This window comes from Schistocerca gregaria, chromosome X (assembly GCF_023897955.1).
Source record: "Schistocerca gregaria isolate iqSchGreg1 chromosome X, iqSchGreg1.2, whole genome shotgun sequence".
NCBI classification, from domain to species: Eukaryota; Metazoa; Arthropoda; class Insecta; order Orthoptera; family Acrididae; genus Schistocerca; species Schistocerca gregaria.
Window position 1 is genome coordinate 343080308 of NC_064931.1, and position 16994 is coordinate 343097301.

At 39.8% G+C, this 16994-nt stretch overlaps 1 protein-coding gene across 3 annotated transcripts in view; it reads right to left on the bottom strand.

Moving 5' to 3' along the window:
• The window catches only part of LOC126298940 (uncharacterized), a 256120-nt gene that overhangs the window by 208349 nt on the left and 30777 nt on the right, over window positions 1–16994 (bottom strand). For all 3 annotated transcript variants that reach the window (XM_049990540.1, XM_049990538.1, XM_049990539.1), the window contains exons 2-10: window positions 4060–4169; window positions 3330–3380; window positions 2982–3032; window positions 2823–2855; window positions 2644–2697; window positions 2466–2519; window positions 2283–2333; window positions 2092–2145; window positions 1917–1952 (exon numbers count right to left, since the gene is read on the bottom strand). In XM_049990540.1, coding sequence (XP_049846497.1) covers window positions 1917–1952; window positions 2092–2145; window positions 2283–2333; window positions 2466–2519; window positions 2644–2697; window positions 2823–2855; window positions 2982–3032; window positions 3330–3380; window positions 4060–4169 — 494 coding nt within the window. The remainder of the gene's footprint in view (window positions 1–1916; window positions 1953–2091; window positions 2146–2282; window positions 2334–2465; window positions 2520–2643; window positions 2698–2822; window positions 2856–2981; window positions 3033–3329; window positions 3381–4059; window positions 4170–16994) is intronic.

Consider the following 16994-nt stretch of genomic DNA (forward strand, 5'->3'; position numbering starts at 1 on the left):
TGCAGCAATGCAGGCTGATATTCTCCCATGGAGACGATCATAGAGATGCTGGATGTAGTCCTGTGGAACGGCTTGCCATGCCATTTCCATCTGGCGCCTCAGTTGGACCAGCGTTCGTGCTGGACGTGCAGACCGCGTGAGACGACGCTTCATCCAGTCCCAAACATGCTCAATGGGGGACAGATCCGGACATCTTGCTGGCCAGGGTAGTTGACTTACACCTTCTAGAGCACGTTGGGTGGCACGGGATACATGCGGACATGCATTGTCCTGTTGGAACAGCAAGTTCCCTTGACGGTCTAGGAATGGTAGAACGATGGGTTCGATGACGGTTTGGATGTACCGTGCACTATTCAGTGTCCCCTCGACGATCACCAGAGGTGTACGGCCAGTGTAGGAGATCGCTCCCCACACCATGATGCCGGGTGTTGGCCCTGTGTGCCTCGGTCGTATGCAGTCCTGATTGTGGCGCTCACCTGCACGGCGCCAAACACGCATACGACCATCATTGGCACCAAGGCAGAAGCGACTCTCATGGCTGAAGACGACACGTCTCCATTCGTCCCTCCATTCACGCCTGTCCCGACACCACTGGAGGCGGGCTGCACGATGTTGAGGCGTGAGCGGAAGACGGCCTAACGGTGTGCGGGACCGTAGCCCAGCTTCATGGAGACGGTTGCGAATGGTCCTTGCCGATACCCCAGGAGCAACAGTGTCCCTAATTTGCTGGGAAGTGGCGGTGCGGTCCCCTACGGCACTGCGTAGGATCCTACGGTCTTGGCGTGCATCCATGCGTCGCTGCGGTCCGGTCCCAGGTCGACGGGCACGTGCACCTTCCGCCGACCACTGGCGACAACATCGATGTACTGTGGAGACCTCACGCCCCACGTGTTGAGCAATTCGGCGGTACGTCCACCCGGCCTCCCACATGCCCACTATACGCCCTCGCTCAAACTCCGTCAACTCCACATACGGTTCACGTCCACGCTGTCCCAGCATGCTACCAGTGTTAAAGACTGCGATGGAGCTCCGTATGCCACGGCAAACTGGCTGACACTGACGGCGGCGGTGCACAAATGCTGCGCAGCTAGCGCCATTCGACGGCCAACACCGCGGTTCCTGGTGTGTCCGCTGTGCCGTGCGTGTGATCATTGCTTGTACAGCCCTCTCGCAGTGTCCGGAGCAAGTATGGTGGGTCTGACACACCGGTGTCAATGTGTTCTTTTTTCCATTTCCAGGAGTGTATATTGTTTATAACAAAATTCAATTAGGGGCTGTCTTCACACTACTTGCTTCCCTAGTACATTTCTGTAGAATGTAAGAGTTATACTTCTTAGAAGCACAAGGAGTGCACTGGATTGCGCTATTATTCCTTCGTAATTAGCCAAGACAGCACTACTGTGACATTAGCAACATAAGATAGACCAACATCTTTCATTCAATGACAAACATTCTTATTGGGACTGTATTCCTTCAATTTTTCACATGTTAAATAGCACATAAAAAGGAACTGATGATTCATATTAGGTTTGAGGTGGGTTAAAAATCTTTCTGTGAATGAAACTGCACATTTCTCCATTCTTTAGAAGAAACTTTCTTCAAGCAGTTTGCTGCTCCAAAACTTGATCTGGTGTTTTCCAGATCTCAGTAAATACCAATTATAGGTTGCCAAGATATTACGTTTTACTAAGCAACAAAAGACATTTAAGGAAAACTAACTAACATGGTATTATATGGAAGACTGGAACAGTAAATAACCAGAATAGTGACAAAATAGCATTAGACCATTTTGAGCAGTTGATTGAATACATACTCTGAACTAGCACAGACATGATGATGCACAACCTTTCACACATTAATATTAAGTTATTTCTAACATTCTAAACTATTTATATAATACTATGTGTGTAACGTACCCAATGCTCCAGAGACAGCCCTTCCATCATCTGTAACTGCAAATTGTTTTATCATTGGAATCAGAAAATCATTTTTAACAAGCAAGCATCAGATAAAACATGATATGGCACACTAGCAGACGTGTTATTTGTAGAAATCAAAACTTTCTATTCAATAAATGATTCAAGAAACTACCTTTTTCAGCTACAGTGAGCATATTGACTTCTGCAGCTCTTAGTAGGTAATATGCTGGGAACAGAGAAATCATTTTTAGGAATTAGCAAATTGAAGGTAGAACATAAGTTTTTACACAGGGAAAAGTGTTCTTTCCAGAATCCATAACTAATTATACAAGGAGGGGACAAAAAGCTGTGAGTAGTGCTTACCTTCTTTAAGTGCATTGAACTTGGCTTTTGCAATTCTACATATCTGGGACACTGAAATCAATCAGAAAAGCCATCATTTGGAATTAGTGCAGATAACATTAAAAAACACGACTCCATCCAGAGAATTCTGCTATTTCCAAAATCTACAACTTGTTAGAGATCATAACTCTCTCCACAACTTACCTCGATGCGGTAGTGCAGCGGAGTGGTGTCCTACAGCTCCTCGTGGCTCAGGCACTGGAATGAGAAAATTATTTTTGGAAAAACAACAGGTAAGGTGAAACACAGAATTGAAATAAAGAAATGTGATACTTATTAATTTCAAAACTATATTCAAAACAAAATTCCAAATGGATCTTACCTAGTCGTAATAGTCCAGTAATGCCAGTTTGTGAAATTGCTAGCAACCTTTTAACTAGAATAAAAAACATCATTTGGAATTAATACATATTACATTTGAAACCAAGACTGCACAAGGGGAATTTTGATATTTCTATCATGTAGGAATTATTATATAACAAGCCTAAATGAATGCCATACCTTTTTGTTGTGAAGCTCGAAGTCGGCAAAGTGCTAGAAATAGAAAAATAATCTTTTTGAACTAATACAGGAAAGCCAAACAAAGAGATCAAAAACATGGAATTTTAATATTTCTACAACATGAAACTTTCTCCTTTAAATGAAATTGAGACACTGTACCTTGGTCCAAAGCAGCCACTTCCTTAATAAAAGTTTCTACCCGCTGTGCATCTAAAAAGTGCAATTGTCTTTTAGTGTTGGCACAGGTAAGGCAAAGCAAATGATTTTAAACAGAAAATTGTCTCATTTCTAGGTTCCTAAGCTTGTTAAGTACACAAATCCATTAGTTGGATGTCAATGTGAGAAATAACATCTATCAATATGTGAAAAATAAAAAAGTCAGATTTAAATTCATTATATTCTACAAGAAAGTGTAAAAATATTTCAGTTTTAAATGCATTCTTTTTCACAAAATACAAGTTCACAATAGCTAAGATAGTTAAGTAAACAAATCTCCCCGGCCCTCACCTTGTCTTGTTGGTGCATCTGCACTGCCTTCTGCAGGTCCAGCATTTTGTTCTGAAAGAAAGATAAGAGCTTCCATTAGTTGTCTGTGAGGGGGGAAAAAAAAAAAAAAAAAAAAAAAAAAAAAAAAAAAAAAAAAAAAAAAAAAAAAACACCCTCCTGAACAGGCAATGTTACTGACTAGCCGCCGAGTGATCCTCATGCGGACAGGGAGGGGCATGTAGTCAGCACACCGCTCTGCCGGCCATATGTCAGTTTCTGAGACCAGGCCGCTACTTTTCAATCAAGTAACTCCTCAGTTTGCCTCACAAGGGCTGAGTGCACCCCACTTGCCAACAGCACTCAGCAGACCAGATGGTCACCCATGAAACTGCTAGTACTTAATTTCGATCTGATGGGAACCGGTGTTAACAATGTGGCAAGGCCATTGGCATATGTGAGCTTAAACTCATTATGTTTCACAAAATATAAGTTTCTAAATTGCTAGTATAATTTAGTAACAAAATCTATCCAACCCTCACTTTGTCCTGTTGTGAAATCCATGTTACCCTCGTCAGTTTCTTCACTTTGATCTGAATGGAACATAAGAGCTTCCATTAGTTGAGCAACACAGAGTGAGAAAAACATCTACAATTAAGTAAAAATATTGTAGTTCTTAATTCATTATTTTTCGCAAAATACAAGTTTCTAAATTACTAATATAGTTAAGTAGCAAAATCTATCCAGCCATCACCTTGCACTGTTCGTGCGCCCACATTAGCCTCTGCAGACCTTTCAACATGTCCTGCAAGAAATGTAAGAGTTTCCATTAGAGTGAGCAACTCTTCCGACTGATGAGGGAACCTGTAAATCAAACAGGCAGGTAATCTTAATATGAAAGAGGATAGCACACAAAAAGTATTGATAGAAATGAACTACAGTATGAACATGTATAGTGATATACAATAGGGTGTCACTGCAAGACTGTCAACTACACTTTCAAAATAAAAATAGGGGGTGAGGGGGGTGACTTGTTACAATCCCTACACCACCATAAGCTTATCATGTTTAAAAAAAGGTTCATTACTGAAGTTTGCTTGCCAATAAAAGAAAGTGTCATGCTGCATTTTCTGCAGCCCCCATGGACATGCAAAAGGAACATAAAGATGTGCTGGTATGAGTAACACTGACCATGTTCGATTAGGTTTCCCCCGGCAGAGTTGGCACTAATATCACAGGCCAGACACATTAAAATCTATAGAGTCCCAATGTAAGGCCACCCAGTAGCTAGTTTACTCTGTTTTTCATTCATTAGCTTCTGCTATCCAACTCCACCTCTATAAAGTAAACTATGACCATCACTGCTGCACTGAACCAGAATAGTGTTTGGATGGTGATTGTTGTGCTTTACAATTACTGAGTGATGGACCTGTTACATGCACTAATGATCTGGTGTAACATTTGTGTAGAGTGTTGTTATTTTGTGAGTATGTGGTTCCCACTAGCATAGGATTTACTTGGAAATGGGGTCAATATTATAATTACAATACACATGCACAATGAAGCAGTCATGCTTAGACTTATATTAATTTCAATTAAGAACTATTATTGTCTGGTTTTGTGGACTAATGAGTAATTTAATCTCTTGTAACATAATGCTAATTTTGTGTCCAATGAAGGTTTGTTGGCCATAAAATGTGGGTCACATATGCAGCCCCAGACCAGTTGAAGAGTACCCCAATCAAAAGTATATAACTCACACTTTGCTACTGAGCAAGATTCATTATCAACACACTGGTGAATTCATGTAATCTTATGGCAGTAAAAATATAGACAAGAACATCAAGATACATACAAATGGTGCAGATGATATATTGCATAATGAAAATAAATGCAGAGAAATATTTGTTAATTTACTTTTATTGAGGGACATATCTTTTTTAGAGAAAATTGAAGAGTTTATGATTTTAAAAAATGTTCATAACTTTTAACTTTAGAATATATTACTGCACAGACTGGCCAAGACCACATCACATCTCATTCAATACTGTGCTCACACTAAAGGCTAAGATCAATTCAAGTCACAAATTTATTCATATCGCGTGTTAATATGATTAACGGAAGTACAGACCCTAGCAGTATCTTGTCTTCGATGTATTCCACACCAGCTGTCAGTCCCATGAGGGCCAATTGGCTTAATCTATGCCTTGCTACATCAAACTGCTACCTGCTGGTCTATGGGCCAATGTTAGAAATGATGATTCTGGGGCTCAACCCAGTGCCACCAGGAGTGGACCATCTCCTTTGTCTAGTTTCTGGGCCTCTCCAACAGCTCATGGGTTCAATGCCTAAGTGCCAGCAAGCCACACACCTGCTCAACCATCAAAGCAATCAACTGTCTAACCTGCACACTGCCAATCCAACATTATGCCAAAGAATGTAAGAACGTGCATGGTTAGTCTGGTATGGCGTGCCGTGGAATTTGAATCTGCGCCAAACGTCATGGACATCGAAGACACATAGAGGTCTCTGCACCATCGCGCCATAAGCTGTGGTGGCGCGTGCCTCCTGGCCCGCTTTTAGTGTGAGGGTGCCACATTGGAACATGTGGTCCCAGTGGCCAATAGCGGCGCCCTAGCATACTTAAGCGCCTGCCTCATGCTCAGCCAGCAGTCTAACGTCACGTGCGTCTCAGAACATATATTGCCCCAGACAGCGTATTGAATTTCGTGTTTCTATTGCAGTGAATGTGGTTGTCTTGTTTGGTTCGATACTCTGTTGTCTGTTCTTGTTGTGTCATAAGGTCCTCAGTTGGTCGTGTCCATCCTCTCCTGTTGTGTTGTTGTTTGCGGCCCTCTCCGCAGGTCCCGCCGCGTTTCCGTCACTACTACCCCGGGACCATTCTGGTCACCATTACAACAGTCAGCACTCTGGCATAAGGACAAGAAGTAGTTTTAGTAGTGTGTGATGGCGGTATTAGTATTAAGCCCTTTCCTGTATTTTTCCCCCCCAACTGGTCGGCTGTTTATAATTTTATTATCCGTTTCCTGTGGTACTTTTCGTACTTTTTTCCTACTGTGTATACATAGACTTTCCAATGAGCAAACCAGGGCAACATGGGTAACCACTACAGAGGCAGTTCTGGATTTGTTGGAGTAGATGGCACAAATGTAAGCAGTTAACATGGACTTACGGAAGCAGGTAAATACAGTGAGATACGACAGATCCTCATCCAGTCATGGCCAAGCATACCATTGCATGCTATGCTAAGGTAGCAGCTGCTGCGTGGGCCTTTGTGCACCAGTGAGTCACCATCAACCTCTCTATAAGCATCTTACTGAATAAAGAATGTTATTGCTAAACTAAGCAATACTGATTCCAATACCACCAGGGAGCCAATAATGTACAATATGAAAGAACTGACAGTAAACATCAGTCATGCCAAAAGAGAGGCTTCTGTTTCAGTTTGCAACATAGCCAGTTTTGAACCAATAAAATAAAAATTATTAAAAGTATATCAAATAAATAATTTAACTATTAAGAAGTCTCACTTTCAGCACCTCACAAACATAGTCATCCAACATTCATCAAAGATTTACTGTCCATCTGCTCTCTACAGTGGAAAACTGTTTTCTCTACCAACCCTCTGTGCCAAAACTAACAAACTGGAAACACTGAACCTTGCACCTTGTAGTTTATGGACCCATCCATCCATTATGTTCTCCTGCTCACTCCCAACTGCCTTCAGATTAACTTCCAGATTTCAAATTTGCATCAACTCATTCTGATAGGCTCCTTTCACAGTAGCACCAATCTCTCAATGGAAGAGAGAGAACCCAGTTGTAGTCGTCAAGCATATGCTAACCTGTTCATCATTCCAGAAAATAATAGCTCTACCACTGTGGTAATGAATTACCTGGTAGGAGGTCTCCACAAAAGGCAAAACTCTTCCACCTTCATACCTTGCATGGTGATCCCATTACAGAAGACCACCATGAACTCCCATTTCCTACATGAATCTTTGGGAACATACAAATTCCCTGCCTAGCTTCTACTTTTAGGGATGAGAATTTATCTCATTCACAAGTCTTCAGAAAAACATCACTGATATGGACAATCTTGTAAAACATATTGAGAAGTGTTAATCTCTGCTGCTCTCTCTTGACTTGGATACATATCGATGGAATATTATGTCAGAACTTTTATCTACAAGTATGGTTGCTCAACTAACCTGTGAAATGACTATCCACAACTGTTGTGGTTACAAACAAGGATGTTATGTGTGCAAAATTAACAGCTGCACTTATCAAAATGTGGCTTTCAACAGCTGCATTTTCAGTTGCTTTGAATATCTGTTCTAAGTTAACACAGCAATAACAGTTTATTTTGAAGATTAAATGCAGTAGAACTAAAACCAGTTTAGATGGAATTCAGAAATAAATGCATTTTGTTTTCCACTGAATAAAGCTCTATCACCAGGATAAAATATATGAACACAGTTTATTCAAGTCTTAATATCATACCTTTCATATATTTATAGTTTGATGATTTCACTTATATTTTTAACTTTACACCTAGCACAATTTCAGGTGCACTCCAAACACATTAGCTCAGTGCTTGTTTGAAGATGCATAGCAAATTGAGTTGGAATCAAAAACTTTTATTCCATTTGAGGAATAATGGGCAACATCACACATGAATATACTGAAGGCAAACATGCATGAGATGTGAAAAAAACTAGGTTTGGATTGAATGTAATACTGGAAGCACCCTCCTCTCTGCTCTTCCATATGATAGCTTGCTGGGTATAGATGTGGATGAAAACAATTGTATCTTCCTAGAGGCTAGTGGTAATGAGAACACTGCCGCATTCTACTAGGTGGTTTCTGCACAACACTCCAAAAAAGCTGAAGACATTTCAGTCTTCTGCTTTACATATGCTTAGAATTCATGTAACACATTAGAATAGTCCACTACAAGCAATCATATGGTGAATAAAAGCAAAACAATTGATCCATTTTCACAAATATGGGCAAAATATCAACAGCAGAGACACTGAAACCAATAGAATCAAAGACTTATGTTTACGACTGCACTTAGTAAGGCACAATGTATGCCTATTTTTAAGTTTTTTGTCCCTTTTTGTAAATAAAAATCAAAATTTCAATGTTCAATCTTGTGTGTATAGATATTGACACACTAATTCATCCCCACACAACCACCAACACCAATTTCCCTTCCATTGCGGAGCACTTCTTTTAAGTTTCCTGATACATTCAACAGTTGTTAGCATGAGGTTTTACAACTAGTAAAAGAAAATCCTAGGTATCTGAATATTTATTGAGCTTGTAAAACAAATGACTTCTTAAAATTTAATTTTATTTGATTTCCTGTTTCATATATTCATAAATGTGAAAGCATCTACAATCTGCAAGGAACATCCTTGTTGACACAAGGATTTGTCTCCTGATCAAATTTAAAAGCTGAAATATGTTGGTATCCAAATAACTTTTACACTTTTGTGCATGCAAAGAGAGAGCAAAAGTAGGTGAGGAAGTAAATACTTAAGGCTACAATGAAGAAAACTGATCTAGAGCAAATGTACCATACTTATGTCGACACATTGAAGTGCTTATATCCCTAATATACATACAAAAGTTTCAACCCCAGAAAAAAAGAAAAAGAAATTTTAGAATGAACAGTTGCTAGGTGACACCTGAACACCTTGAAATATTTCTAGATTCTAGAAATGATGAATCATGCTGACTGCAATTTTGTTCCTGAAACTATTATCAGACACATTTACAATGTTACACTTTATTTGCTGAGACTTTTATGGATATTTCTCAAGCACATGATTTTCTCTTGTTGTCATCAATACACACTACAAGTCTTGTGTTTGGTACAATTATCTTCTATCTAGGCCATATGAATAATACAGTTTATAAGAAAAGATCGAATTTTCCTCATGAATTGTTTGAAGCTGCAGGCTCACTAGATTGCATATAAACTATTCACTGCAATGAGAAGGCTACACATCTGTTTATAACTTAGCCTATTGGCCCATTCTGTAAGAGTATGAAGTGTCATGATGCAGAATTGTGATGTCAGAAGCATGTTTATATTGTGGAAATGAATGAGGCATGCTTCTGGTAACTAGGCATCAACCACTTCAACCACTGTTCTTCCACCATTCCTACCTAATTACCATCTAACTCCATACATGTCACTGGTGATGCTTCCTCCCTATATACTAACATCCTCATGAGCACTGCAATAATGCCATACAATACTACATCTCCTAATGTCTTGCCAATTCCAAATCCATCACCTTAATTCATCAACTGCTTACTGCCACGATCTGCAGTGCATGTACTGTAGTGGTTTTTTCACTTTCTGGCATGCTGTGGTTCACCATCTGAAATCCAACCAACAGCAGTTATTTATTATTTATCAGTTCTGGGATGTTCTTTAAATATATTATGTTTATATATTCTGGAATATGTGGTGTTTGTAAAAATAGCTGCACTCTCCATCCAGGAGGTCAGTTCTTTTCTGGCTGTATATTTGCATTCATAATAAACATGCTTCCAGTACAATGTGTTGTATTTAATTGATGACCCTGCCTTCAGATATGGATTTATCATGGTTTTGACGTGACACTGTTTGGTGGAGATGCTGGACACTGCAGACATCTACATCACAGTGGCTCAATTCAATAACATGAAAGCCATTGCGTACATGGACAGGAACCAAATACAAGCAGTACCACATTATGTTAGGTGCACACAAGGCATCCTTCAGTGTTTTCTGTGGACACTGGTCAGGACCAGATAAAATGGCTGAAAGGACTCGACCAAGTCACCAAATACAATAGGTGAGAGTATGTGCTGTGGCTAGCAAGTGTATACTTTTACTTGGATGGCACAGCCCAGCAATCATCTAAGAACAATGAAGAGAAGCTTAACAGCATGAGCAAATTAAAGGCTGAACTAAATAAAACATCTAGTGACAATCAACAACAATCCCACTTAGCAGAACAACAGGACCCATAGAAGTGCCAAAATGACAGTCGCACATAGAGAACGTTCTGCCTTTCTGCAATATTGTTAATCAGAATATGAAATAAGCTGACAAAATACATTTGATGAAAGGAGTCACAGAAGACATGCACCAACCACTTGTGATAAGGAATGTTACAACACAACAATTCATCAAATGGTGCCAGCAAAAAGAGGACATGCAGCAGAAAAAGTCTGATGAGGGAGGTATGATTGTCTCTAACGTGCTGTCACTATACCTGTTGTGGAAGAAGACAATGATATTGTTTTTCTCATACACCAGTTTGTAAGAAGACATACAGCATTCTATGACATCTATAGCTGTCAGACTGAATACACAAAGAGATCAGCCTCAAATGTCCACCCCATATATCAGGATGGAAGAGAATGTTGAAGAGGTAGTGTCTCAATCTTTGGCACCCATATCCATTGTCAGTTGAATGCACCTTGGAAAAGAGACTGTGGCAACTCAGACTTATGTTGCCACCATAAAATTGCAAACCAGTGTCTGACCAACTACCCCAATAAGTACAACACCCTGTCACAGAACATACATTTGAAGGATGAAGGACTACACACCAGCCTGGTTTATGTAATGAGCTGGACACATTGTGCACTACTTCAGCGGAGGAAGGTGAGTTTTTGACGATTATTACTCCACAAGATGTCAAATGTCAGAAAAATCCTATTCACATCAGTCAACTGCAGATAATTATAGTAGATACGTATGACAAAGTTCATTACCATACCCTCAGTGATGTCAGTTCCCAACACACTATAGCCATTCTCCTTCACCATATAGATGTACCAGCTGCTCACCAACCTGCCGAATTTCGAAAAGCTGACCAAGGTGACCATCTATGAATGTGAGACAGCCACAGATTAAAATACTTCATGGATGACAAGACATCACTATCAAAGACCAACTAGCCCAGGTCCTAGTAGACCCATTGGCTTCTTTTTCTTTATTGTCAGATGCTTATCATAGTCAGGTAAATGAGACTATACTCCGTTATACTGAGGTGACTGTGCTCAAGGCTTCAAATATGAAATATACCCAGACAAGAGCAACATTGCAAAAATAATTATCAATTGTATTTGTCGTTTCGATGGAATGTCGTTGTGACGCCAGTCTTGAATGGGACTACTTGTAGGCATCAAAAGCAGTCATGGAGAGCAGAAGGTCAGTGCTCCAGATTGGCAAAGCTGTTCAAACAGGCACACATAAAATTTGCTCTTGGCAGTTGTTCACAATTTAAGATTTTGCCATACCATCATCATCAATGAGATTAGTTTGTAGTGTCAGTTGAGATGCTCAGTTAAATTGTGAAGCTTTCGTCACTCGCAAAAAGCTACTGAGGCTCACAAAAGAAATCTACAACTCAGAGATATCGTAAGGATTGTAGGTAGTCAAGGAGAACTTTGGACCATTAATTGTCAAGAGCAGCCGCAACTTGTCTCTGAAGGTGTGTACATGGGTACAGCCAAACCAGTCCATGAAGAGTATCAGAAGAAATGTGCTCCACTACCATCACGGACAGTGCAAGGAAGGAAGCCAATATCAAACTGCCAATAGGATCTAGCCTGACAGAGGATCATCAGCATGTGATAGCTATTCTGTGCCAATTTTTTGATACTTTCAAATTTGGAGTGAAGAAAGGATGGACCAAGCAGCCTGTCATAAAATACATCGACACTGGGGATCATCCAGTCCACTCATACAGTGTATCACCAGCGTAGTGATGGATAATACAGGAGGAAGTGGAGAAGATGCCGCAAGGTGACATCACTGAACCTTCTGGGAGTCCTTCGTCTTCTCTGGTGCTTCTTATGAAGAACAGTACATACCATTTCTGCATTGATTGTCAATGACTGAACAAAATCATGAAGAAAATTTTCCATCTATTGCCGTATGTTGATGGCACTCTTGATTGCTTAAAAGGCGTGAAGTGTTTCTCAACTATCGACACACAGAGAGGCTACTGGCAAATCAATGTTCAAAGTTACACAGTTTGGGTTATGAAACCCTCCAGCCACATCTGAGCATATGTTGGACAACTTACTTCTACACCTCAAATGCATAATATGTCTTTGCAATAAGACATCTGAAGAACACCAAGGCCATCATACAACCCTGTATAGGTGTGTTCAGAGTCTAGGTCTCCACCTGAATAAAAAAAGTCTTTCCTTGTCCTTAATAAAGTGTTAACATCCTCTCCAGTCCTAAAATTGTGTGACGAGAATCCTGAGACAGAATTTCACAACAACACTAGCGTTAATGGGACAGGTGCAGTTCTACTGAAAATTATGGAAGGCATTGAAAAGGTAATAGCTTATGCTTTCAGAATAATCTCCAGTCAGATAACTACTCTACAACTGAGAAAGAAAGCCTTGAAGCTGTCTGTGTCATCAACAAACTTGGTCATATTCATTTGGCAAACCATTCACTGTTTTGATGGATCACCATTCCCCGTGCTTATGGAGGAGACTGACAGATCTGTTGGGTCATCTGCCAAAATGGCTACTGAGGCTTCAGGAGTAAGTCACAGTGGTATACAAAAACTGACGTAAACACATGGAGACTGACTGCCGTTCAAGGAATCTTTTACCAAAAAGCACTACAGCATTGAGTTACCACTGCATTATATGACATTGCTGCTAAACAGCACTATTTAAAGCATAAAAACCTTGGAGGCGGGAGGGACTGACCAAAGGAGAATTCAAATTATTTAATGCAGCATTGTATAACAGGAACAATGATCTGATGGGGCAGAAATGGTTGCTCATCATACCAGCTTATCTGTGGCAAGCCTTCCTTAAGTATTTCCATGATGCTGCAACATCTGGTCACCTTGGATTCATTAACCTGGACAGAATCAGATGCAGGTATCACTGGCCAGGTCTACCGATCCATTAAGGCACTGTGTGAGCCACTGTAAGGAATGCCAATGATGGTAGTACATGGCAAAATGATCTCCAGAGGATCTGGTACCAATGCAATCTGCAGTAGCTCCATTCCACTGAAATGAAATCTACCTCTTGGGAAGGTTTCTGCAGTCACCAAATAGGAATTGATGAACAATATTTTGCAATGATTACCTCAGCTGCCACACTTTTCAATAAAGCTGTGTTGGCTGCTGAAGCTTCAGAAATTGTGAAGTACCTTGTAGAAGACAGTACTTTGAAATATGATGCACCCCATGTAGTGATCTCTGATTCTGGAAAAGTTTTGGTCTAGAGCAGTGTAGAGGTAATTTCACATAGCGACTTCACCCACAGACAACTAACTACCATCCATTGATGAATCACAGAATGCTTTAACAAGACATTGGCAGTTATGCTCTCAACATATGCTGTGAAACAGAATTTGGGATGTCGACATAAAAGGCGAAGCTAGACACCACAGTTCGGTAAAAATTAGCAGTTACAGTTTACCAAATGTATTCACCCATTATCAAAAGTTTCTGACAAATGATAGGGGTAATAAGAATTATATTCAAATGTTTTATGGTTTTTTGTTATACTTTCTGATATGTTTCACACGCACGAGAATCTTATCGGTTTTGGGTCCATGGAAGAAAAACTGAATCCAATATAATCTAATCTAATATGCTTCATGCCGCTCTTTCTGCTGCACGACCATGAGAATGAGACAACAATGGATACATTGTCCCCATGTCAACAGGATGATACTCAGGATGACTACGTGAACCATCTCATCACCAGGACTGAAGGAGCAAGGCAACTGCCATGCATACGGACTCTGGACATTAAGGAGAAAGATAAAGAGCAACATTAACATCAGTAAAATACAGCCCAGTAGACTTGGTTTGGATTTTTATAACCATGCGACAAGACGGACTATCAAAAGAGTTTTGCACTAACCTGGGCCATACTGTATCCTGTGACAGACATCACTCTTGGAGGCAAAGATTATGACCCTTCATAAAGAAGACAAAAGTGCAGCAACTTCAGCTATGTCTTCTGTTTGAAGCCCCACTGTGCTCTATAGTGGCAGATTGCCACTGGAAGGTTCAAGGAAACTGAAGACCCACTCTATAATCATGAACCTTCAACTGAATGGCCTGCCTTAGACGCACACCATCTAACACCATGACCAGAAGGACCCACAAGCCCCACCATAGTAGGACTATTTAGAAGACCTAGATCTGGGGCAATGTAGTTGGCTCCAGCGATAAATTCTAAAATACTGCATCAGTGTTTGTCCATGAGTAGGAGCGATGCTGCGATCTTTGGTGCATGCAGTGTTGTCTAATGGTTAGTGTCACTTCTTGGGGTGCTGCAGGTCACCAATTCAGCTCTGATCACTAGCAGTTATTTGTTATTTAGTAAATGTGAAACTTGGTTCACAAACATTAAAGGGAAATCAGCACCACAAGCATTCAATCAATTTAAGATCCCTTCAACTTCTAACAAGCAACTCAAATAAATAAATAACTTCTTAAAACCAAAAGCTGTCACTGGGTTGATAATATTTCAAGCAAAACATTAAAGTCATAGTTGTCTGATATAGCTACTGTACTCAGCCTTAGATTTAATGCATCACATTCACCTGGTGTCTTTGCCATTGTTAAATGCCTATTTAAGAAAAGTAGCAGGGCAGGTGTTAGTAACTATTGACCTATGTCACCATTAACCTTTTTCTCAGAAGTTTTCAGAATGGGTTTATGAATTGCCAAGTATTTCGTCAAATTTAAGGTTATTTCACAATCACAAGTGGATTCCAGAAGGGCCTATCCATTTGTCATGCCTTCTTCTATTTCACTAACCCTGAATAAAAATATTTGAATGACAATACTGCACCTACTGGGAGTTTTTATGGTCTACCTATGGGAGCTGACTGTGCAAACCACAACATTCTCTATCAAAAAGTTAAAATTTCATGGCTTTTAAAGTACAGTGAGTAAGTGATTCACTTCACATTAACTGACAGGAAGCAAAGGACCATGTTACACAGCACATTTAGCTATCATGATCATCTTATACCGAGTGGGGAGAAATTTCTACTTTTGTGTCACAGCATTCAATTCTGGGAACACTCCTGTATACTCGCAATAGGAGGAAAATATCTGTAAATGAGCCCGTATTCATTTGGGTAAAAGGTAAAGGTGTATGTGAATATGTAAAGTTTGTTGGTGACTGTACTGTATATTTTCTTAAATAAAGTCTTTGTTTTCCAAACTGATCTGTAGCTACATATGAATAAACTCTCACCATTCACTGAAACAGAAGAAATGCTACTCTTCCCTTATGATTTGAGCATCATTATCAAGCCTAACAGACCCGAGCTAACAGAAAGAGCAATAAATGAAATACCTTCTAGTGGTACTGATTAGTTTTGGGTAAATGATCTAGCACTTAACTTAGACAAAACACAGTTCTTTTAGTTCTGTACAAGGCCAGAAATAACATCACAAGTAATGCACCACTGTGTGCAGGAAATGGACAATACTGAGTGCTCAAAATCCTTGGGTGTGCGTACTGATCATAACATGAACTGAGAATTGCCCATTGTAGATTATCTCACATGCTTGAGTTCAGCAAAATTTCTTCCCCACGAAATTTTCAATATTGGTGATGGAAGTGTTAGAAAATTAGCTTATTTTCCACACTTCCATTCATTGGTATCATATTGAATAATTTTCTGGTACAATTCCATACATGGACATAAAGCATTCATTACACAGAAACATGCTGTAAGAATATCTGGCCCATCTTCGAACTTTGTGCAGGTATCTGTTTAAGACATTAAGCTTAATAACAAAATACCCACAATGCATTAACTCTGTTATGACGTTTGTTGTGAACAATCATCTATAATTTGAAAATACTTGCAACACTTGTAAACATAAGCCTATGAACAGAAACAGCCTCAATTTTCTGCCACTTAAGCTTTCTCTTTTTTCCTTGCATAGACAGTAGAAATGTACCCAGCCATAAAAATCTTTGACCCACTCCCTTTGGAATTAAATGTGCTGGCAGCTAATGAAGGTTTCAAAAACAAATTGGTATCATTTCTGTGTGACAATTCCTGTTCCACAGTTTAATTCCTGAAAAATAGTATCTTTATCTGGTTGGGTTACATTTATTAAATTTTACTGAAGATTAAGATTTTCATAAGGAATCCAGTTATTTTCATTGATGGCCATTGTAACTTCAACACCAGGAAGGACAGCAAATAAAATTTTACTTATTGGATGTAATTTTCCTTATGTTGTGTACACAGCACAGCATGAAGAATAAATAATAAAATTTGTGATTTGTGTGTATACAGGATGTAAAACGTGGTACATAGAACTGCCATTTCTGGTAGCAAAAATGGCTCTAACCCAGTTGGGCTCTAAGCTGAATTGAGCTCTGATGACAAATGGATATGCCATTCCGTGTTTCAGTTCTACACCAGAGCTGATCAATTGTAGTGGCTGGCAAATGGGGTTGTGCTAGTCACTTTGTAAGCCATGACCAGATGTTTTCAGTGCGAGAGATCTATAGAGAGTACTAGCAAAGGTAACAGCAAATGCCATCCTTATTGAGGTGGGTTATGACAGCATGAGAAGCATGCACTCTTTTTTTACCTTGTTAAAATACAATGTCATGGTGATCTCAA